The 25850-nt window shown below is 29.7% G+C and overlaps 1 protein-coding gene across 34 annotated transcripts in view; it reads right to left on the bottom strand.

Moving 5' to 3' along the window:
* Positions 1-25850, bottom strand: part of LOC141527399 (uncharacterized) — a 111519-nt gene that overhangs the window by 8197 nt on the left and 77472 nt on the right. For 13 of the 34 annotated variants that reach the window (XM_074242860.1, XM_074242855.1, XM_074242863.1 and 10 more), the window contains 7 exons: positions 10686-10754; positions 6183-6239; positions 5356-5421; positions 4835-5024; positions 4064-4410; positions 1945-2124; positions 93-581 (listed from right to left, as the gene is read on the bottom strand). In XM_074242860.1, coding sequence (XP_074098961.1) covers positions 93-581; positions 1945-2124; positions 4064-4410; positions 4835-5024; positions 5356-5421; positions 6183-6239; positions 10686-10754 — 1398 coding nt within the window. Of the gene's footprint in view, positions 1-92; positions 582-1944; positions 2125-4063; positions 4411-4834; positions 5025-5355; positions 5422-6182; positions 6240-10685; positions 10755-21288; positions 21543-21631; positions 22447-25850 lie in introns of those variants that run through there. The other 21 variants (XM_074242870.1, XM_074242871.1, XM_074242872.1 and 18 more) reach the window with 8 other exon arrangements.

Below are 25850 nucleotides of genomic sequence, written 5' to 3'. Positions count from 1 at the left end.
AAAAGCGTAAATATTAAAACTCAAATATTGAAAATTAGAATTTAAATTACAAGAGGGAAGAGTTGAGGACACGAGAACTAATCAAATCATACCTTGTTGATGCTGCTGAGCATACTGCTCACGTGCCTTTCTGCGGAGTTTCTCAGCCCGAGTCTGCCTTGGAGTAGGAACTGCACCGGGTAAAGTGCCCATGCTACGCGAGTTATCAGACCGTTTAAGACTCAAACTGGCCTTGCTAATGGACCCGGGCGCAGCCAAATGCGACATGCTGCGACTCATGCTGGAAGCGCCCAGGGTCTGAGCAGAGTGCCGGTCTGGATTGTGCTGGGGATTGCTCTGCTGCTCGCTCAGAGTCCCGAGCTCGCCCACGCGCGGCTTCCTCGGCTGCGCAAGCTGATCCAGCCTCGACATTGAGTAAGTCCTACCTGGAGAGCGTGTGAAGGCCTTGGCGCTCGAACTCCGACCCGATATCGGTGGTGTGTCCCTTGGCGACGGCATCGTCGGCATCAGGTCCGTTCGGCGGCGGTTTACGCGGAGGTACACTGCGTTCGGGGTTCCTGCTGGACCATCGTTCTCCTCACCTGCAATAGTTTTTGCTTAAGAAGCTACCACTAAGCAACTTTTGACATTTCAAACTTTTATCGTTACTATCAACTCTTTTTAACTAGTTTGTTCTCTTGGTTTTAGTTTTCTGGCCTTTTTTTTATACTCAAGATTATTTTAACTATTTTTTTTTGTAGAAAAAAATATTGACATGTATGAAAAAAAAAAAAAAAATTTTTTCAGTTTAAAGTGTAAATTTTTATAGTCAAGTATTTTAAGCAGAAAAAAAAAAGAAAAAATAAAATTTCAAATACTATTTTTATAAAATTTAATTGAGAGTATTAATTTTAATCATTTGTGTAAAAAATAAAGTTGTAAATATTTTATATTATTAAGAGCATAAGAAAAATTTAGTGTTCTATTTTTTTTTGCTCAAAATACTTGACTGTTAATATTTACACTATAAATTTAAAAATTCTATTATTTTCCTTACAGACAATTTAAAAAAGCATCTATACAATTTTCAATAATTTATCTATCTAAAAACAAAATAAAAAATTGTTAAATTATTTTTAATTATTAGTATCTTTTTTCGGTAATTATACAACAGAATTTATTGATTTTAAATTATGAATTATGAATTAATAAATATCGAAAGCAAATTGACAGTTTTTTTTTTAACAAAACTATAAGAATTTAATTTAAGTTAAAGAAGTTTAAAAAATTCTAAAGAATTTTTTTCTAAAAAAAAACTAGCTCATACTTTGAAATTTATCGGTGACATCTTCAAAACTTATTAAAAAAAAGTTTATTAAATAAAATTCATAAAAAAAATTCATAAAGTATAATTACCAACAACTTCTGGCCACACAAAAATAAATCTAAACTTAAAACTAAGGAAAGAGGAGTAAAATAGGACAGCACAAGAATCCAATAATAAAAACAACAATAAAAAAAAAAAAAAAAAAACCAAATAGCTAGAATGCATGAAAACAAAAATATTTGATCGAACGTGAAGAAATATATGCGCCATTAGAAACGGTGAAGACATACCAAACAAAAAAGACATGCTCTGCAGACAACGGTAACAAAGTATAGAACATTTAGCATAGAACTTGTTATAATTTATATAATAACAATAAAAAAAAATCCGCTAATAAATATTAAAAAAATAAAACGTGAGTATGTAGTTTGAATGTTGCTGGTGATTAATGTTTGCGGAGACGGAGGTGAGTCATGCGTAAGGATTAGGACGTGAAACAAACAAAATCAATAATTATAATAAATAACAAATAAAAGATGAAAACAGACGGTTTATCCCGGATGCATCGTCTATCAGCCCTCCTCAAAACCTCACTCATATAATTGTCAGAATTTTTTTCTTGTACGGTTGGAACTCACCACTGGCCTGCTGGATTGGCGCACGTCTAGAGTCACTATCCGACTTATCATCGATGGCAAAGATGTCGGTCGAATGAGGCAGCGAGAGGCTGGCTCTTTTATTTTTCACGTGGGTTAGACAAGGATCAGGACTAGAATTCCAATTAAACACTTCGTACATAGACGAGGACATTCTCATATCTGTAAAAAATCAGGCAACCAAAATCCTTCCTTTTATTCACGAGATAAGAATTTTAAATCCAGGGTTTATTATTTTATTGTAAAATAAAAATTAATTAATTTTGAAAATTTAACTCCAATTAATTTAATTTAATTTAATTAATAAAAATTTCAATTGAAAAAGAATCTCTGCAATTTAATATTGAAATTAAAAAATTTTTAAGTTTAAAGTAAAATTTAAATGACAATGGGGTGTATGAGGATGGAGTGACATGAGTGTGTGCATCGATGCGCAACTAAAGGAAGCAAAGAGAGGAGTGCTCGTGAAGGAAACTCAATTGGTACATGTCGTATGCTCCGAATATAATATAAATAAAATCACTTTGCTTCTCTGTGTACTCGGAAAAAAAAAAAAATAAACACTTGATTAATCATAAATCATAATATAATAATTAAGGACGTAAATAAAATAAAATAGACAGTTTTGGGGCAGGGTAGACATAACATCTAATGAATTTCATGCCTGACACTTAACGGATTTATCAAAGTTGAGCATAATGTAACTTATCATAAGTATCGCTAAGTAACTGAGAATTTTTATAGTTCATAAGTAATAAGTAATAATGATGGGAAACTTTTGATGAAATTACTGAGCCGAATTTAAAACATTGATTGATGATTTAGATACTGATTACTGATTTTATTGCGATATAAAACTAACGAATGAAGGGTCTCTTTGTCTGAGACAAAGTTTAATGGAAGTAATGTATAGTACAGCTTATTTATACATACATACTACTTGCAAAGCATTACTATCACTTGAGAATCGTACCTGTGATGCCGGACATCCGGTTCTCTACGACGTTAGTTGTCGATTGTGGTACATAATTTACGATTCAAGTTTTTTAGATGGAAGCTAGGTATATATATATATATATATATATATATATATATATATATATATATATATATATATATATATATATATTTTTTTTTTTTTTTTTTTTTTTTAATTTACGAGTGCGAATTTTTAAATTAAATAAAAAATTTTTAATTTCTAATTTAAATAAAAAATAAAAAATTTTTTTAATTAAATTTTTTGAGATGTTTAAATTTTTGTTTTAATATTCACTCAAATAAAATCTTTCACATACATTTTAATCCAATGGACTAATATGTCTACAATTTAAAAATTCGGCATTTATAGGTAGAAATAAATTTTATTTCTAAAAACTTAAATTTTGGGTTTGAAAATTCTTCAAAATAAAATTTCGACTTTTAATGAACATAAAAAAAAATTTGTTGATAGATAAGTTAATTAATTTTGCTTTTATATAATTATAATTGAAAAATTTCAACAGCAATAAGGCAATTATAAATTATAATGACATAAAAGGAAATTTAGACACTAGATAAATTTTATTAAATTTTCAACGACTTTTATCAGCAGATTTAATTGTTTCTCAGGTCGTTAACTTTTACCAGGTTGTTTAAACTTTTTTATCGAGTAATTGGATGTAATCACTCATTAAAATTCTGAGCAACATTTACAATCAATAAAAATGGGCCGCTTGTACTTGAATCGTAAAATATAAAACTAATAATTAGATAAAAATTCAATAAATTGTTTGCAATAACCAACAACACAACTGAACAATTGTGGGTGAAAAACTTAAGCTAGTTTTAATAATAACAATTATAATATAATATAATATAATAGAAAGAACAAAGCTTGAAAGTTGATACGAAGATCTTAATTGGTGATGTTGTTATTCTAAGTGAAGAATAAACTGATAAAATTAATGGTTAGAGGCCTGACCTTCACCGAAGTTTCTGGAGCAGAAGTGTCCTAAATTCGGCCCAGCAGCAACAATAAAGCCTCGATACGAAAAAAGTATCTCTACTCCACCATTTGATTATAAAATTATAAAAAATAAGTTTGTAAATAATTTGTAATCACCTTCGCCGGGCTTGCGATCAAGTCCACCGGCGGATGTTGCGCGCTTTTTGCTCCCGTCGAGCTCACGCTCGGAGGATCGCCTGGTGAGGGGCTGGGCTGCGGGGAACATCATCACGTTGGTGGTTGAGGTCGCTCTGCGCGTGGCCCAGTAGGAAGAGCCGCCCGTGTCCGCGGGCTCCAGCATCCTCGGGGTCGAGCTCCCGAACGCAAACACGATATGTGATCTCTCGTTTTTCTTCTTGGCTTCGATGCGTGCTTCGCGCTCCTGGTTTTTCCGGAGGATCGCTTCGCGTCGTTCTCTTTCTGCTTCCCATATCATGCGCTTTCTTTCCTCGACTTGAGTTCGTCTGAAATTTTTACAATTTTTTTCAAGTATTAGTAATTTTTTTAAACAACATTAATCTAAAATTGTATCAATTTTTTTTTTTTAAGCTTATAAAGTGAAATTAAAAAAAAAAATATTCATTTTATTTAAAAAAAATTAAAAAATTAAAAAATTAAGCTCATCCTGATGTTACGCTCATCGAGATCTTTTATTCTCGAATAAGTACCCACATGATTTTTTCCATATATTTTATATATATGATATTTATCATATTTGTGGAATATATAAAATATATGGAAAAAATCGTGTTGGTATTTAAATGAAAGGTCTCGATGAGTGTAACTCCAGGATGAACTTATATCGTTCAAAATATCATCAGTAGACAAAATACCACGTAAAATTTTAATAAAGGATTAATCATAAATTAATAAAAAAAAAAAAATTACCTATCACTATCCCTCAATCTAAGTTCATCAATTCGTCTTCTCCGTTCTTCATCCCTTTGCTCGCGGAACTTTTGAGCGGAAAGAGCTTGCATTTTCAACTCCTCGAGCTTTCGTTGTCTCTCCTCATTTTGTCTTTCACGCACAAGCTTTGCCCTGTCCAGCTCTTTTAGACTTCCAGTCGACTCTCGTCCTGCAACAACGTCCATACAAACTTTGTCAGTTCCTAACAAGATATAACTTCAACCAACTTTTATAATAATAATAATAATAATAATAATAATAATAATAATAAGCAACAACACAAAATAACACATAATATACAAGTACAGGTACACTATGCAGTGTAAAGTGCACTTTGTATTTAAGTGAGGAACTTCCGACGTCTTGATGACGCATGAAAGATACTTTTAGTTAGTACTGTGAAAATAACGGTGGTAAAATGTTAGTGAAAGGACAGTTAAATAATGCACTAAATAAACTCAGTACAGGTTAATGTTTTTATTTTATTTAATAATATATACCTTGCTTGCCACTTTCATGATCGCCATCTAGGGAGTCTTCGTCGTAGAGACTCCGACGCTTCGAATCTGTCGATTTTTAAAATAATGATTGATGATATTAAAAAAAATAACATAAATATTCAATGTATGATTGATTACATACAGTTGGTAAAAATAATAAATGATAAATAATAAAAAATATTATTGATGAGATGTCATTTAAACTCAAAATCAGCCAGGCAATCGTTAGTGTCAATTTTTTACCGTACTATAAAAAATGTTAATTAAAAACTCAAAGCATATTATTAATACTAAACTTAATTTATATAATTAATGCACAAATATTTAAATTCTCAGCGGAAGAATAAAAGTTTGTTTAGCCGCAGAACGGAGTCTACAGTCTGTACATTGTACATGTATAATCATATTTGTTGGTGTGAAGACTACTGTATTTCAACAGAATATTCAACTTGTACATTTGTTCAATGAATGCTCGTTACGTCAGTTTCTACGTGAGTTTCATGTAGCATGTGGTTTTGCTTTTAAATTAAACATGATCAACTTCTCGTTATTCTTTGTGTCTATGCTTCTCTATGTTTGCTTTTTCATTATAAAAATACAAAAAAAAAATTTTACTGGTAATCATTTGTATTAATTTAATTGTTTGTCAATTTTTTACTGTAGAAAATTTATGGAGTAAAAAAAAGATTCAATTTTCTAAGAGAAATAAATTTTTATTTCTTCACTTAAAAATAACAAAAAATAAAGGCAGTCAGTAAAATTTAAACACCATGCATAATTGTTAATTTTTTAGGGTAAACAATTATTTTATCCAGCAATTATTTTACCTGGGTTCAGCGAATCTCGGCTGTGTCCGATATCGGCAAACCAATGAATCGTTTGTTCTAAGAAAAATTAATTTAAAAGGTTTTTTATCTCGGTAATTTTTTTTTTTTATTTGTCATTGTAATTGCATTACATAACGATCGGCAGTTAATTGTGTAACTATATTTAGCAACGAGATTGGGCTGGATTATTTAGTGTTAGGTAATTGTGAGACTAGATACAGTAAGGTAGACTCTTTTAGTAACAGACAAATTTGTTGAATTATTTCCGTCGGTTGATTACAAGTGTCAAAAGCAAAACTAGCTCTGTTGGGAACTCGGTATCTGTACCACCCACTGTCTTATACTTTATAACACCAACGGTAATAGACTACTCGCTTCGAGTCTAGTAGGTGAAATTAAAAGGCGTTAGTTTGGTAATTGGGATGTGCTGTTAATAATGACAACGAAAATCGAAATTTCACAGATGCATTCAAGCTTATACTCAATGATTAATTGTTCTATCCGATTTCTAATTTGCTTCGGTGATTTCTATCTTTCAAACGTCACGTCTTTAATAATGAGAAATAAATTTAATTGCTAATTTGCAGAAGAGAAAAAAAATTTCAACTCTTCAAAATTAAAAGCAAAAAAATAAATTAGGAGTGAATTTATTTCAATAAAAAAAAATTAGATTAAATAATTTGATACCGCCGCTGGGAATTGAACCCCGACTTTCTGCGTACGAGTTATGCTACTCAACTCCTTCGCCACAGTAAAATTGTCAAGGTATTCCGATCGGAAAAAAATTGATGAAAATCAATTAATATTGACACTGTCGATCTAGAAATCGCAGACTTAATTAAATTTATCATATTCTCCGGGAAAAAAATTATAAAACAAACTTGAAAAATTGTTGATTGAAATAATAATTAAATTTATATAATTAAAAAAAAATAATAATAACCGCAAGCTTGACTGAATGTAGCAAACGTACAAACTTGAGAAGCGAAAATGATTAATCAGTGAGACGTCAATTACGAGCAGTTGCTATGTGTTCGACAATTGGATTTGCGCGATATACGCGGTAACAACGAGGAGAAAGTCGGGAGTGGAATGAAGGACGAAGGCTTCAGGGTGAGTGAGTAGTTGCTTTATTTCCTGCGTCCTCCGTGCGAATTCCCTCGGTGTTGTTACGTGTAGGGTAGTAGTAGAGACAGAAACATGAAATTGAATTTTGTTGTGAATATCGAGTGATCGAGACCGACAGTTCAGCAGTTTTGCTTCTGCTGATACAGCTGACGTGATATTTCTCCTGCTTCTTACACGGTGATATGTTTTTTAATGTAATCTTAAAATTAAAAATTCTTTTTTCTTTTATTTCTTAATTACGTGTTTTGTCGCAGCAATTTTTTAAATTTCTTTCCCTCGGCTGTTTTTTTTTTTTTTTTTTTTTTTTTTTCGTCCACGTATGTTCATTACTCTTATTAGGATTCTGTAAGTAGGTCACCGAGACAATAGAAAAATGTCTCTGGAACTTTTGTTGGTTTGTCTGAAAAATTTTTTTCTTAGTACGTTTTTAATTGTCATTTTTTGAATTTTTACTTCATCAAATTACACTTTACTCTCAACTACTAATTATTCACTTTTTTTATACTTCAATGTGCAATAGAGTATTTTAATTCAAAAATTGCTTTTTTAATTAATGTTTGATACTCAATCGATCAAATTTCAATTTTTTTATTTTTTACTCCAATAATAATCTTGTAACAATTATTTTTAGTAAATAAAATAACAAAATTTCCAGGTAATTATTTTTATTAAAGACAATAATGAAACTCTTGTATTTTAAACAGTAAAAATCAACAACTTGCATTTCACAACTTTTGAACATTATTAAATTATGCAAAGAGAGTTGCTCTGAAAAAGTATATCACAGTACTTTCAAATATAATTAAGATTGTTTGTGCGAGAAAATAGCTCTTTGGTGTTACTTTTATTCTTTACCCCAATTGGAAAGTTATCTGAAGGGCGTAATGTTCTTGGTATAAATATTCGCTCAAAAGAATTTTAACGAAGTAATTTAAATACAAAATCTTTTTATGTACACGTACCAGGTTAAGAAGACGAGAAAACAAAGTAAATTTGCATTGGATAAGCCGGGAATAAATTTGCTTTTGACAGAGTTTCTAAATTTTACATCAAAAAACAAATAAATAAAATAAATACGATGTTTAAACTGAAGGGTTTAGCGTTGTTTTATTTTATTTTTTGGACTACCACTACTACTATTACTGGTGGTGCCACTAGAGAAGAACAGAGATCAGATACTGACCCAAGAAATATATCGTGAAGTACGTAGGCGTTTATCGTATTTTATCGAATGTCTATCGCTGAACACTTTAAATCGTGGAGTATTGCATCTGGCGACCAGAAACCACATCTTTACTTTTTTTGTTATTTTTATTTGTCTCTATCTTTTGTTACAGATAGGATAGGGTGTACTTTTCTATACCCTGGAGATCTACTGGCAGTAACGTTAAAATCGATAGGAACTATTTGTCTCTGAGTAAATCCTCAGAGATTCACTATTATACATTTTTTATAAAATAAGATTCTTCAAGATATAAATAAATATTTACATTTTTATCAATTGTCACCGGAGTAAATTTTTTTTTAGTTTTCTTACAATATCATTCTGTTATTCTAGATTTTTATTTTCTATTTTCTATTTTTATTGTGACAATTTGCAAAAATGAAAGATCCAGAGGGATTTCAAACCTCTGTTGGCTTCAAGAACCTCAATAATTTTTTTTTTGTATGTATGTATTATTATTTAGTGAATAGTTGTTCATATCCATCATTAATCAGATAAATATTTTCATTAAACTGTGAACTATCATTTATTAAATTATTATTCGTAAAAAAAATAATAAATTAATAAGTTTGAACTAAAAAAATAAAAGTCAATTTTATTTTTTTTTTTTTATTGACAATAAATCACAACAATTGTATTATTAAAAAAAAAATTCTAAATAAATTTATTGAATTTACTTCGTCTAAAAAAATAAAAAAAAAAAAAAAAAAAAGATTGTAATTTAATGATGCGTTAAGAGAAAGTTTTGGCAGTAATTAAATATTTGTCTGGAAATAAAATATAGGAATAGTTTGATACATTTTTTATGTGACATATATATATATATATATATATATATATATATATATATATATATATATATATATATATATATATATATATATCGCGGTGAATGTATGTATTATGTTTATGTGTTATGTACAAAGTAGTATAAAGTACAAGGAACAATAAAAGAGAAAATAAAAGACATATGTACTTTGAAACAGATAAAAGACACGATACGGCCAAACTTTTATTTGTTTGATCTCGTGAAAATACTGTGGATTAATGTTTGAAACCTTTTAATGTGGGATGTGGATTTCAATCGTCCAATTGCCGGACCAAAAGACAAGACTTTTGTCCTCTAGGACTAAAACTATCTCAACAATTTATAAATTTATAAAGTTCTGCATCGAAGCGACTGAAAATTACTGTCGGAAGTTAACTAAACAGTAAGTAGTAAGTAGCGAGCTTAATAAAAAAAGTTTATAAAAAATATAAAACGAAATAAAATAAACTGGAAAACTCTTAAGAACGTAATCATTTTTTGAACTTATCTGGTAAAGTTTATAAAAGTTAATAACGATACATCCCAACGAATTATCTTTGAGTTTTATAATTAAACTTTGTAACAAGATTATGATACGATAATTTAATTTTTTATAATAAAATGTTGGATTTAAAAGATTGAATTTAGGGCTTTCATGTATCAAAAGCTTTTTCTGAAATAGAATACACTGTAAAATGTAGCACGTACGATTCAAATGGTTTCGCGGCGTCAATAGCAACAACGGCTATTGAAGTTGCTGCTCTAAACAACAAAAAAGTACTCAAGTAAATTGAACCCGGTATTATTTTAGCTGAGAAAAATACTGAGCGATCTAAACAGTGATTTCGCTCACGTAGCATTTCTTTTATTTTTGCACTTCTTAACTTGGAAATCATTTAATTGAATGGCGAGCTTTTACTTGTGAATTATTTTTTAAATTACACTCGCTTTAATTTTTGGTTGAAACAAAAGACATTGTTGCATTGAAAACAATTTATGGTAGTACCAAAAAAAAAAAAGGAATAAAAAATTTACAGTGATAATTTGATCATTAAATTTGGTACACAAAAAAATAAAGTTCAAATGAAAACTCTTTGACTTTTTCTAACGACGTTGGCTTGATTTTGAGATTAATTAAAAAATGATGTGGTATACTTCAAACATCAACGGAGATTACATTAAAGTAAAGGAAACGAGTAACGAATGTTCATATATTATTTTTAAGGATTTAGATCCAGCCGTAACACTTTAAATTCCGGAATTAAATTTCAAGCAAATAAGCTCGCTGGGACCTTGCTGTTTGTGTAAATAAATTTTTAATTTCACTCGGTAATTTACTCACCTTTCGTGAGAGAGTGGCGATGGTGTGCAGAACTGGACCTTTGGTTTGATTCCTCAGGAGCGGCTCCGGCTGGAAAAAAAAACTACAAATTAATTTTATTTATTTTAAAATTAATGAAATTAAGAAATGATCCTTATAGCTCACAAATAGTGACTGCAAGGTTGCTAGTAAGAAATTAATTTGTTAAAAAATTAAAATTTTTCTTACAGTAACTTTCTTGTTGAAAAAAAAAAATTGTTGATTTATTTTTAAATAATTTTTTTCTCTCAGTGTTCAAAATGATTTTTTTTTTTATCAAATAGCAACTGAACAGAAGTAGTTAAAATTGGTATTTTTTTGATAAAATAGAAACTTTTCTTGCTAACGAGACATCGTTATCGCGAGAACGCGAGTGATATAAAGGGAGGTGTGGATCGCGATGATGAACAAGGATATTGTAATACGAAACAAGCGATAAAGCTGAAAGTGTCGGCTGGACAATTGCCCGTAACCTTCTATTGAATGTGTGGTATATGTACATACACTGGTTCTATTGCCGATGATGCGAATGGGAGGACGGTAATGGATCAATATATTGAGGCTACGCCATCCAGCATTGATCGGTGAATCTCGAGATGCTGGATACTCGATGGTGGATGATGATGCGAATCGGAGCTAAATGGCCCATAATATCTTTAACATAATCGTGATCACGTCAACAAGCGATCGAGAACATCATTTGGTACATGACGTTTATCGCGATCTGGCACATGACATTCTCGTTATTTGAAACTCTGTCTATGAAATTTTGCTGAAATTATGAAATAATAATTCTTGGAGCAAAAGGACGGTAGGCTTGCAATAATTTTGGAATTATTGTCAATACATTAAATGATAATTTATTGTCAAGTAAAAAACACATTGATAAATGTTTATGTGTTTTTAAATGAAGCAGCTGAATATATCTCTAAATCAAGGGAGAATATTTGACCCGAATCGACAGCGATAATTATTTAACTAAATCATTGATGTGAACTGGAAATTTACCTCTAATATAATAAATTTCCCTAAATAAATTGACCCTTTTATTTATTTTATTTGTATAAAAAATTATTTTAAATTTAATAATTAATAATCGATGAAAATTTTTATCGAGACAGAGATCTGATTGATAATTTATAAAATGAATTAATAATTAATTTAAAATCATTAAAATTTAATAAATTCATTTTTTTAATTTATAAAAAAAACTTTATTTTATTTGAGGCTGATGATCGGAGCTTTAAAATACTTCTAATAATTAAAAAAAGGTTTTGTTTAATAAATTTGGATCGCGATTGATTTTTCAAATTAATAAAGTTTGATTGAAATAAAATAAAATGAAATACGAAGCAAACTTGAAATTAAATTCTGAATGAGCTGCTCAAAATTTCGGTGAATAAATGTCAAATAGAGATTAAAAATCCATCGAGCCGAAGTTTTGCTCGGTATCGTGAGTCAGTGCTATTTATTCCTGTTATGTGCATGTGAAAGACCCCAGCCCGAGCATATGTAAGTCTCAATATTAAGAGGGTGGAAATAAAAACGAATGCTAGTTCTAGATCTTGGAAAAAAGAAATAAGAAATAAGAAAGAGGGTAGGTTTGAGCTTGAGACATCTAGACATGTTCGGTTTATCGGGAGAGTATTCGCATGCTTGCATTTAATCCAGCAACCTGGTACATATGTATATATGTACATATCTGTCTATATATAGGCAAGTAAGAGAGTGCTGCAGAGGAGTTGGAGCGAGTAAGAACGAGAAGATTGTGCATGCATATCCATACAGGTGCCTTGGAGGGTAAGTAATTTCACAGAAGCAAGTTAGCACGATATATACCTATATCTATACCCTCACATATATGTATAGTATATATTGCGGAAGATATTAGTTATACTGAGATGAAGCGACTAAATTAAGTCACGATTATTAATGTCGTTTTTACGCTGTTATGAATATATTTTATACTTTTAAGCCTTTTGGTAATAAGAATATTTATTTAAATTAAATTTATGACTATTCTTTGTGGAATAAAATTTTTATTGAAGAAGTTTTAAATTTTTCTTTTGAAGTTATTTGGAAATTTTTGTTCAACTGTTTAGAAGTTTCTTTGATGTAATATAAGGGTTGGAGGGTTATTTTTATCTTCCGTGAAAAATTTTTCAGGCATTGCCTTATATAACCTATTTTCATTTATGATCATGTCAGGTTTTTTTTTGTAAATTTTTTTTTTTTTTTTTTTAGAAATATATACGTCAAATTAAAAAAAAATTGGTTTAATAGTTAATTAAACTCAAAACCAATTACAGATAAACTCTCCAGAAGAGTCAAAAAATTTATTTTTATTTTAGAAATTAATACTTTCAAATTAAACTCTCTTGTAAGGAGACAATTCAGCGACTATGCGCCACCTATTGGATATTTTCAACACTATCTTTAGTTAAAAAATTACCCATAAATATATATGATTATTTAAGGCTTCATATGGGTATATTAAGCGAGATATGACTTAATGTGACCATATATAGCTTAATATAACCAATTTTCATGTCAAACTATGTGTTAAAAAATTTTTTCACGGACCGTTTGAATATTAAGGATTTTAATTTAATAATTTTTAGTATTTAATGATGATAGTAATGAAAATAATTGTAATAATTATTTTGAATATATGTATTGAGGTATTTACCGATAATTAAGAGTGTAATTTATGGAAATAGAAAACAATTTCCGCTTTTAATTTATCAAAACTCGAACAATCGTTGTACCTTTATGATCACATCGATTAACGCACTAAAATAAATTGAAAATCCATTTGTTTACACTGAACATCCGTATAATCGTATTATTGCGTGTAAACTATGGTCCTACGTCTACACAAGGGGCAGTGCCAGTGTATTTACCGAGCAATTTCCCGTACGTGACGAATTGTCGCGATGGATTTGGCCACCAATCGTTGAAACACAAGTTAGGGAGAAAAGAACAGAAGAACTAATGTAGAACATAAAATAAAAAGAAGATGTCGTCCTTCTTGAATAAATTTCCAGTAAAAAGTACAAAATGTCACAGTGGAAAATCCGAAGCTCCGATTTAAAACAATTGTTAATCTCATCTGAGTTTAACGACGCGTAATAACAGTAAAACAGTAAAATAAACATCAACTTTATGGCTTCGTTTAACTTTGTGTGTCGCGTCTGCATATTTCTCTTGTCGATATCAAATGAGTGTCAGATTAAAACAAAAGGAAAATTTTGATTTTTTATTTAATTTGATACTTTTATTTAGTTAGAGCTGTTATCCGTCATCTTAAATTCCGCAAGTTCTTTCCATTTGTGGAAAACAAAGTTTTTGAGCAATTACACAACTTCTCTATTTTTTTTTCTGTTCTTTGGTTGTTCCTGTTAAATAAAAAAAACTGTGTAGCTTATATACATCCCAGTATATAGCGCAAGCACCAGCATATTGTATTTCACATATAATATATAATATATTATTGCAAGCAACCGTTTCTACTAGCAGAAATAAAATAATAAAACGGTCTTAAGGATAATGAGACGTAAGCGTGTAGCACGATAAAGCTGTTTTCTGCCCGCCTCCCACCTCCCACTATTATTATTAAAAGGTCGAGAAAGAAGTTTTTTTTTTTAATAATAATAATAATAATACATTTTTCGTCATCGTTATGATCCTTGGCACTTGGTTTTTTAAACATCGTTAATTACTCAGGTACTCCAGCTCACGATGGAAACTCTTTTTTATTCTTTAGAATGACGGACAAAAGTGTTTTTACTAAAATGTCAAGTTTTTTAATATTTTTCATCTACTTAATTCTTTCAAAGACTTTTTTCATTCACTGTATACTCTACTGTATTTTTATATGCTTTAAGTTTTCATTGTTTTTTATTTAACAATAAATCTTTTGTGAAAAATCAAAATATCACTTTTAATGATAAGTTTTTGATTGAATTTTTTATTTTTGAAATTTTTTGTAACTTTTTAAAGATTACAAAAATTATTGAATTTATTGATAGTTCACAAAATTAAAAAAAAAAAATTATTTAGTTAATGAATATTAATTAATGACCATTACAATCCCAAAATAGCTTGAAATTCTCATCCAGATCCTTGCATAGATCTCGGAATAATGTCAAAATGATCAAACTAGACATAAAGTTTAATTTACACTAAATTGAGTATTCAACAAATTTGAATGGATAATTAATGGTAATACTTGTTTGGACATTAATTAATTCCCCTTCCGCGCGAAGGAGTTCTTGAGGTTTAACCGAGGGTATGTTAGATATCAGACGAGATCAACTTTGACGTTAACTATTCCTGTTTTGGCAACGTTATGTATTATAAACTTTGATATATGTCAGAGATGCCTTAAGAGTTGAGTCTAGGCTAAGTCAAATTTACACACTTGAGATATTTCTAACACGTGAACACATCTTATCATATTGAAAATAAAATATCAAATGTATTATTTTAATATTTATTCGAATTTAAAATACGAGTGATGGATGTTTGAAAAATGAATATTGAAAAATAAATAAAAGCTTTTTTTTAATGTTTATCCAAGAGATTGATCAAAATAATTGGAAATGTGTCCAATGAAAATTCAAAATCCATTTATTTAAATTAAAAAAAATATTCGATTGGATGATTGCCAGTTCCGTAGACATAAAAGATTATTTTATTTATTTATTTTTTTTATTTAATAATAATAATAATTGTTATTATTATTATTATTATGTATCCTTTGAATATTAAGAGAGATTAAAGGGCTGTAACACTCTCCGAGTTGTATCGGAGAATAAAACAAAGCTTTGAAGTGGACGTTGAGGAAAAGCTGGTACACCAACAGATTACAGTCTAGTTTTAGTTCGAGAAAGACAAGTAATGAAATTCTATTGCGTCATAATTCATGCGAGGCCACAAATTCACTAGAGGTATCCTGGAATTCAGGATCCCAAGGGTGGGTTCTGGGGTATATGGCACACAAAACCGATATACCCAACTATACAACAGTACAACAACTATTCACTTGAACACTAAATCCCACAGACTCGTGATAGAGCATTCACAGTCTCGTAGCTACCTCATCATTTTTTATCTAATTAATCATGTCATCTCATAATCCATCTTGTTCCCTTTTCATTGGACTCTTTACTCTCTAATTTAATATTTAATATTTAATATTTAATATTTTGTATAAATAGTCTGCTGCAGGCATTAATTTTTTACACTCGCTATTGTGTCAAATGAAACTTTTTTAATAAAACCAAATATCGAGTAAATGTTACTGTGCCATGGAAACTTTTCATTCCGAATTTAGTTAGAAATTTTTTTAACGCCGTGAATTCTCAATTAATTAAAGAGAGAAATTCGAACAAGCTATAATTATAATTTTAATTACAATTATAAAATAAATGAATGCGTAAGCACTTTTATTCAAAATAAAATATCACTAGTACCAGCACGAGCACCTGGAAAAGTCTAACAAGTGAAATAGAAAATGCGAGGAATGAAACAGATCCAATTGAAGCAGTTGAATGTAAATGTAAATTGATTACGCAATCGCGTTATATGATAATCTTTAAGCGCTTTCACGTTCACCTTCTACGCTCAAGAATGTGAGCTACTTATCAACAAGACACTGATGGAATTACACTCAGTAGTTTGTTATTATCCGGTGCCGATAAAAACTCCATCTCACTGAATTTATATCGGTTTTACTTCAAATTTTTGAGTTAATATTTACGTAACAATCGATAAAAAGCATGCTATTAAATTTAATAAAAAATCAGAGGGTTGCTGAAATTTTTTTTCATGCTTTTATTAGCATTGTGTAACTAAATTTTTTTTTTTCATAGATTTTATGATTTAAATAAAAGTTATGAATATTTTTAAAGCTTTGTTTGCAGAAAAAACGTTTGTAATTTTGGTAAATTTAAAGCTCTATTATGTTTGCCCTAAAAAGCTTTGTAAGGGCTTTAAAAATTTTATTTATGATTTTTAGGGCTTGTTCAACTGAATCGAACAATTTTGATAGACATTTTCAGTGAATAGTTAAAAAAATAGACCATAAAAAAATTTTTTTTTGAATAAACGTTTGGATTTGGATTTTTGACCGCGACCTTTGACCCAGAGATCGATGATTTTCATTCAAGATAACATCTTTATATGTTGAATGTTATTTTTCGTTCATTTTAAAATTTTTTGCAGCAATAAATATTTTTAAAAATTCGTAAAAAAATTGATTTTTTTTTTTTTTTTAATGAAAAAGTCGATAAAATTGAATGAAAAAAATTAAAAATTAACTTTCGTTGGTATTAGTAGTATCATTAATTAGAACTTTCGGTTCTTTCTAAAGATAAATGTTTTTTGAAACGATTAAAAGTATTAAAGCAGAATGAAATAACTTGAACAATAGTCTGAAACTTATTGTCTCTTTTCCATTGTTAAAGACTTAATCTCTATAAATCCGATAAGCTTGATCCGACTCTGAGTTAACGATCTGAATTATCAAAACGTTTGCATGCATATGCTTTAACACTTTTATGCATTGTAGTCATGTACAACGATGGAAAATAAAAAAAAAATGATTTTTCTCGAAATAGAATAACTGAAAAATAAAGGTAAAAATACAAAATATCTTCTACAATCCGGAATCCAATAGTCGCCGGAGGGTTATTCTGTTTTGTAATATAATCGATTCAAAATGTTCGTGAGAAAACAGCACAGCACTGAGAAAATTCATTCACCACAATACCGAGACAAACTTGCTTCAGGCAACAAAGACTTTCAAAGATCACTTCAGAAATAATAAATTTTAACAATAACAATAGGAAAAACATTACTAGAGTCTATAATTCTAAAGTTTAGAGTGCAGAAAAAAATGTTTTTTTGCTGCTGAAAATTTTTTTTAATTCAATTAAATTTATAAATTTTTATTTCTAAAGATAATTATTTTTTTTTTTTTTTTTTTTTTTTTGGGTAAATTTCAAGTTGCAATTGATTTATTCTCAAGCCGATTGAATGCACTTGAGCACAAGCTTTTCTGCTTCACTAGCGGAAAGTCCGATTGACATTTACAGTGAAATGAAGAAGACTTCAGAGATTTTTTTCGTCCTTTTTGTTTTTAGATCCGTACTCTATTTTCATTTTGCATTTGAATAATGCCATTCTACTGAATTAAATAAAAGCTTTATACAATCCTCTAGTACTTTTGAAAATATTGAAATTTCTGCGTTTAAAACAGTCGCAATTTTTAAATATTTTACATATAAAGGAAGCAACTATTATCATTTAAATTCTAACATCATTAGTTTCTCTAAAATTCCGCTCAAACTTTTAATAAATTCAAAATGTAAAAAATGACATCTGGCTAAAATAAAAAATTAAATTTTCCTTTTTTTTTTTCATAAAAAAAAAAATATCGCTTAAATTTCTTTTAAAAAAAAAAATATAATTTTTTCTAAATTGTCAATAAAAATGAAAATGGCCTTCATCAAAAGCAAGATAAAAATAAATTTTTATTTAATATAAAAAATAGAAACGTTGATTGAGTATATATTTCTATCAAAAGAATTTCATGAAAGAAAAAAGTATATTGTATGTAATACATGATATTGGGTATAAGAAATAAAAACAAGTAAAGAGGAAGAAGAAGATTTCTCTTAGAGCCTCTATAAGTCAGAAGAGCAAATTAGATTTGCTTTCGCTTCTATACCATCACCTAGGTTTTGTGTCTCTGCTTAACCCCTCAGTGCTTCGCCAGATATCTTCTCTGTGAACTCTACAGATAATAGTAATAGTGTATGCAATATAATAGTAAATGTTCCCTCATATTTGCCAACCACTCTCTTCGCAACCCTTTTGTTGAGTATATAGTACACAACCCTAGCACATACTTGATGAAACTTCTGCCTAACTCTATTGGTGCTCGAGTGCGTTCTTCTGTGTCGTGCATTCGACTCGGATTTCAGGTCGAACTAGATATTGTGTAACACAACGACCGGCGCTATCTGTTGGCGAATATCTAAAAAGCACTAAATAAAGAGTTAATTACCAATTTAACTGGGCTCGCTTTACTCATTTCCAATTAATTTTCTGGAAAGTTTGTTAGGTCTAATGCAGTTTGCTAATGACAGGGTAACTTTTTATCAACTCCACCTATCAACTACTTTAATGGACTTTGAAGAGAAAATATTTCCTAAGAGTGTCCTTCTATTCGCTTCTCACTTCACTCTCTATGTCTCGGATTGTTCTGTTCTAACTGATGGGTCTTGTCGTCGGTTCTTCTTGTGACAATGCCAGTTTCTATCTTAGACACCTGGAATTTAATCACTGACAACTTCAATCCCTTTTTAAATTACTTGAGGACTCTGGAGTCCTTTCTAAACTTTTTTATATTTTCTCAAGGGATATTAATAATATTGTTTTGCATTAAAATGATAAATTGTCGTTTTAACTATTAATGTTTTTATCATCAGGAATATTTTATGGAAAAAGTTTACTCATTTCACAAAAATTGTAAACATTATTTTTAATTATTAAATTTTTTATAATTAATTTTTAATGTTAAAAAATTAATTCGTTTTGTCAAACCAATTTTTATCCTTAATTTTTAAAAAAGAGAAAAATAATTGTAGAATAAATTTTATTGACTCAAAAAAATTTTTTTCTAGAATAAACCAAAGTTTTTTTGATCCAAATAAATTTTTTTTGTGTGTATAATTGTAATTACCAAATTTTAAAACAGTTTTGTAAAATTTATTGGGCTATAAAATAGCTAAAATCACAATTACTTATTTCAAATTTAAAGCAACAAACTTATGTGAATTTAATAGAAACATTAGAATTGCTAAGACTCAATAAATTTGTTTTGACCTAAATTTACTCAAGTTTAGTGAACCAGCAAATTTCAAAGTATTAAAGCTAAAGCTAGAAATCAGATGACATTTCAAACTTTTTAGAATACAAAAAAACTAACTCGAAACATTGAATTTCAAAATAACGATGTAGCTTATAACTCAGCTTATATTCGTGAGCTTTGACATTTAAAATATTTTATTAAAGGCAATATGAAGCTTGAAGGTATTTTGTAAGTTTAAATTTTCTTGGTTAATTCTAAAGTTATTATGATAATAATCCAAGTCTAGTACAAGTTCATTAAGTTGGAATTGCAATCTAAGCCCTGTAAGTTCACGGTTGGCGAATAGATTAATAATATTTCGAGTTGAAACTTCAAACATAACTATCAAGAAAATCTTATTACATTTGTGATTATTTCTTTCTAAGAAATAGCACCAATTTCATCGCATAAATAATAAAAATATAGCGTCTGGATTTTCCCTTCTGTCTTTTCTCAACCTCTACGCCAATACTAAGTGAAGGTTTTTTTTTTTTTAAATAACTAATAAAGATATTATTTAAATAACTGCGGTTTTCATTCAGCGAGGATTAATTAAGAAGAGTGTTTTACCAAAGCTCGGATATTAAATGGATTATCGACTTGATTAAAATTTTAAATTAACCTGCAAACAATACCGAACTTTTATTCAAACAGAAAAAGCTTGGACTTAACTCCCCAGATTTACATAAAATTATTTTATTTTCATTTTCATTTTCATAAAACATAACAAAGAGTAAGAGATTAAAAATCGGGTGCGGTTTTGGCAAAGATATGAACAAGTCATAAAGTCATAGAGCACTTGGGAGCCTCTGTTACACTTGTGAGGGAATTAAGCGTCAGCAATTTGTGGTGTAGAACACCAACCTTTGGCTAAATTTCTCATGTCCTTTACAAGCGTCTAGATCAATTACGAACATCTATAGGCACACCTTACATCTTTACAAAAACATAAAAAACTCTTGAATTTATTTTGACAAAAACAAAAAATTCTTTTTCATAAAATAAAGTTCTATTAAATTAAGACAAAAAATTTTTTTGCAAAAAAAAAACGGGTCTAAATAATTTTTAGTTAAAAAAACCTTTTTTCTGTACAAAAAATGTCTTTTCAAATCTTTCAATAGTTATTATGTGTTACACACAAAAAAATATGTATTTATGTTATATATTTGTAGTTTCTGCCTTGAGATTTACAGAATTTATTGTCGCTGACTCGAAACATTCAGAGAAGTAGACATATTATTTTTATTGGAAGGAAAACGATCGGATCGACGCCTCCGAGTCTTTTATAAGTTATTTCAAGTGATCGAAAAAAAAGTAGGTTAGTAAATTCTGTAGTCTGCCTATTATTTTTTATTTTTTAATTTTTTCAACTGTCCTACATATCCTACGTCGTACTTACTTACGTCGTTATTGAATAAAAGGTTTATATTTTATGGAAAATGGAAAATACGATTCTATTCGCGGAGACAACTTTTAGATTTTTTATCAGAATTTTATCTTCTATTCATTTTTCCGACTGATTAATAAAATTTAAGTATTTTTTAGCATTATCCATTAAAAAAAAAAAAAATATGCATTAATAAATTTCAATACAATTTAATTTTTAATAATTTGACCAAGTGAAAAAAATAAATCAACACTATTCGTTTTTCATGAAAATTTTACCTTCATCTCCCGAGGTCGAGGAGTCATCTTGATCGGTCGAAGACCCTGAGGAGTCCCTACGGTACCTGCCGTACTCTCGACGGTGGTACTCATAGTTAATGTTTTGATTTTGGCAATAATACATTTGGTCTCTGTCTCTGTCTCTGTCACAGGACACGGATCTGCACTCGCGGATATCGTCCGGATACGAGTAGTACCTGCGGCGATCGCGTCGCGATTTTCTGCTGAAATCCGTGGGCATCGCAGCTCGCTTTCTATTCAATAATTTCAATTTAAATTTCGATAAATTTGTCTTTACCAAAAATTGATAAAAACAAATTTATCGCTAAAATGAAAAACCTACTCGACATATTCGTAGCTAGGCCTCTTGTTAGGGACTTCCCGCGCGTCCTTAGTCGTGGATGGCTCGCTTCCTTGGTGAAGATGTTGTCTGCTGACGTGTGTGTTGGCCGATGATGGTGTCGATAGAGATGACTCTCCGACTTGGTCATTGGGAGAGTTGAGGTTGACATTTGCCAATTCAGCGTTGGCAGAAGTTTTTGCTTCTTTAGCGGGTGAGGACGGCGGTGACGTTGGTGGCGATGAGCTGGGACTTCCTGACCGACCAGAACTGTAGCAGACAGCGGCCTTCCGGAGAGTCTCCCTGCACAGCTCAGAGAACATTCTGTCTCATCCCCCATGGCCCTTCCCAGGACCCTTATGCGTCCACAATTCCCAGTCCAATTCAACAATTCTCAGCTTTATTTTTTTTTTTATTTTTCTTTTCCACAATTACTGATTATAATTGAACGAAATTCTCCGCCCCCGCTGCCTCCGACACATTTTCTGGCTTTCAAAAAAATTTTCCGATGCTCCACTTTGGATTTAATGTCAACCGTCATCATTTTTATTTTATTAAACACCCTATTTTATTTTTATTTTATAATTTTCTCACTCAACTACAATGAGATAATTCCGCATTAATTGTACTCGTTTGATTGATTCACGTCTAGCCGCGCAATTGTAAAAGCGTGACGGCCTGATTTGCATTTGAGTTGATGTAATGTTAATGAAAAGTATTATCACTGAATAAATTTATATTTTTCACTCAATGTATGTTAATTATTATTTGCTAAAAGTCAGTCTGGTATCTATGAAGATTGTTGTGTTTACTATCGACTAATCGAAGCCCACCCGACATTTAGTGAAGGTCATTTTGATGAAACCCTTTGATTTTTGGCAAAGAGCCAGGCTGAGAAAAATAATGTTATATCTGATTTTCTGTTGTGTTGAAAGCTTTTTATTTTAAAAATAAGAAAATCTTTTATTTTCCGGTGACAAATTTTAATACTGTTGATGGGAAGATTAATTGAATTTTTTAGAACAGATTGAGGAAAATTTTTTAGTAAGTGGTAGTGGATTACGTAATTTGTTTTATAACGTAAAATTTTATTGAAGCGATATATGGAATTTAAATTTGGGACAAGTTATATAAAAGCTGGACGAAATATAAAAATGTAAAATTTAATTTTAAAAAATCGAATTATATTAACGAGAAAATTATTTAAATTTTGTGTAAGAAGTAAGAACTAATTTGATTAATTTGTAATACGATTACTCCCTCGTTGAATATAATTGTAAAATAACGTTACAAGAGAATCTTAAATGAAGTTATTTTTTTCTGTTCCAAGTAATGTGTGAGAAATGTATGAGTAGAGGTTAAGAGTTAGTTATAAGTTGAGGATGGGAATAAAGATGTAAATCCTCTACTTTACTCCGGAATAGGTTAATGGATAAGTTGATAGATGAAGAGAGAATGCAGCTAAAGTAAAATAAAAGAGAAAAGATAATAGTTATCATTGATCTGACTTAGCCGAGCAAAATTTGTCTATAAAGTTTGCTTAGTATGGAGTGGCGGATGGTTTGAGTTATTCGATGAATTGATGGTTCAGTTGGATTCAAGTCAAATCCATTTCTCAATACTCTTTTAATTTAATAGTTATTTATTTTTATGCAGAACTATTTCAATGCAGTTTATCGTGTCGTTAAATATAATATTTATAAAAACACGCGAATTGTTAATTTTTATTGTTGCTAGATTTTTTAATGCCGTACTGCAGGTTTTATGACAGTCTTCAGAAATGGAATCACGCGAATTGCTAAGGCTGCAAGTATATGACGATAAAATAATAATAATAATAATAATAATAATAATAATAATAATAATAATAATAATAATAGTGCATATGTGTGTAAATGGAGATTCGGGAATAAAAGATTAGAAGTTGAGTAAAAAATAAAAGTAGCTTTAGCTTAACTTGTATTAGTGGAGGTCAGATGCTAAACGATAGGGTTTTATGGCGCGATGACGATGACGATGAGAATTTAATGACGGTGATCGTTAAGCCGGTGAGGTTTAGTTTTGTTCCCAGGGAACTTGGAAACTTGTAGACGAGGATAGCAACTGGGTTGGAATGGAATTTAGTATGGAATGCCGGTCCTATTGTTCAGACTTTTGTCTTATTTCTGTTTCTTTAAAAAATATGCTAGTAAATTATCTAATTGCTAATGTAAAAAAATCTGGGGATCACTTTTGGATAATTATGGTCATTTTTGTAATATTTGTTTCTCTGCAATTAAGATTCGAGGAAGTTTATGTTTGTTCTATTCTGTCGAGTTTATGTTTATGGTAATTAAATATTTACAGAGCTAATTGGTTAGTGAGATGCATGCTTCGGAGTAGGAGAAATTGTTTGAGCACTACTAAATTGATAGACAATTACTTTGAAGAAACTTTAAATTGGATCATTTTTAGTAACTTAAAGTGATAAGTTTGGTTGTGAGTTAATAAATTTTTATTTATTATTGGTAAAATGATTTTTATTTTACGTAAAAAAAATTTATTTAAATTTAGGAACAATTATTATTTTTTTTTAATAATCACTTAACAAATCATTTGATTTAATGTTGAGAAAAAATAAATATTTTACTTGAAAATTTACATTTATTTTTTTACAAGTAAAAATAAAATAATTTTTTTCACTGAAAAATCACTTTAAACAATAAAAAGTAAAAGATTTATTTTTACATAAAAATCACTTAAAAATAAATTAAATAAATCACATATTGAAGAGTTTGTTCATAAAAGTAATGAAAAATGTTGAATCCATTAAAAATATTAAAGGCATGTTCAATACAAAGGATTCTATGGTAAGAAAAGCCATTGAAGGAAAAGATCTTTGAAAACTGAAGGATTTAGAATTTTCAGAATATTTAAAAGTGAAAATAAAATAAAAAAGCATGGGACGGAATAAAATAAAAAAAAATTAATCCCAGCGATGTATTATGAAAAAGGTCAAAGGATAACGATCCGTTACCACTTATAAATATTTAAATAAATATTTTTCACCGTACAAGTGACAAAGTTCAAGGGAGCCTCGGACACGAGGATTTTTGGTCCTCGTGGTGTTTAAATTCACGATCCAACCGGGCAGATGTATTATGTGTGATATATAAACATACGTGTGTATATGTATACGTATGTGATAAAGATACGTGTCGAGGAGAAAGCCGGTTGGTCTCCGGGCGAGAACTGCTGGAACTGAAAGGGCAAAATCGCGAGAACGTTAAAGAGGACGTGCGCGAATGTCTCGAGAGAGGGATGACTACCAGCAGTGAGAGCATAAACAGGGTGGGAGGACATTCCCACTCTCGGCCAGAGGAACTTTCTCTCTCCCTCGCTCTCACCCCTGGAGTACCTCCTCGTGTATCCAAGATCGACGCACGTACCAGGGGTAGTACGTGATATTCTCAAACCATGGAATTTATCATTTTATTTTAGTTAACATTTTTTTCTTCCGCCAGATATCTTATAAGTAGGAAAGAAATAAGGGCGCAGGTGATACGTCACAAATTTTTTTGAAGTTATACTTCTTTTGGCGCGTTGGAGAAAATTGATGAGGGTGAATTTTTACGATGCGCGCGCACACCGACTCCCAAATTTAACAGTATGAAATTAGTTCTAGGTGGCATGAAAGTCGATAGCTATGTTCAAGTTGTATATTCTAGTATTTTTGTACTTAGAAGTTCTAAGTTAGAATAGGGATGCACGATTCCAAAAGAAAAATCGATCTCGAGAATCGCGATAAATTTTATCGAAAGAATTGATCCTTGATAAAATTGAGTGTGAAAGAATCGATTCACTGATAATCGATCGTTTGAATGAAGGCGTAATTTTCAAGTTTAAAGAATTCCATATCATTATAATGAACTAATTTAAAAATTAATATGGCTTATACTAATGCATTTTCAATTATTAAAATAGACATTTCTTCTAGATTGAAAATAATATTTTATTGCACTTAATAACAGTGAATTATAATTTTTTTACTAAATGCTTTCTAATATTTAAATGAGTTAATTAATTATTAATTAAATTGATTTAATTAAATATTAATACTGCTATTAAATATTAATCAAATAAAAAGTATTATTAGTTAAATGTATATTTTAATAAAAAAATAAATATTTTTTTCTAGTTTCAAAAAGAATAATAAAATTATTAAAAGAAAGTAAAATTAAGT

This window comes from Cotesia typhae, unplaced genomic scaffold (genome assembly GCF_013202065.1).
Source record: "Cotesia typhae breed Kobodo isofemale line unplaced genomic scaffold, CoteBio_Ctyphae contig_4, whole genome shotgun sequence".
Classification (NCBI taxonomy): domain Eukaryota; kingdom Metazoa; phylum Arthropoda; class Insecta; order Hymenoptera; family Braconidae; genus Cotesia; species Cotesia typhae.
Note: the sequence above shows the minus strand (reverse complement) of the source record. Positions and strands in the feature narration are given on the sequence as shown.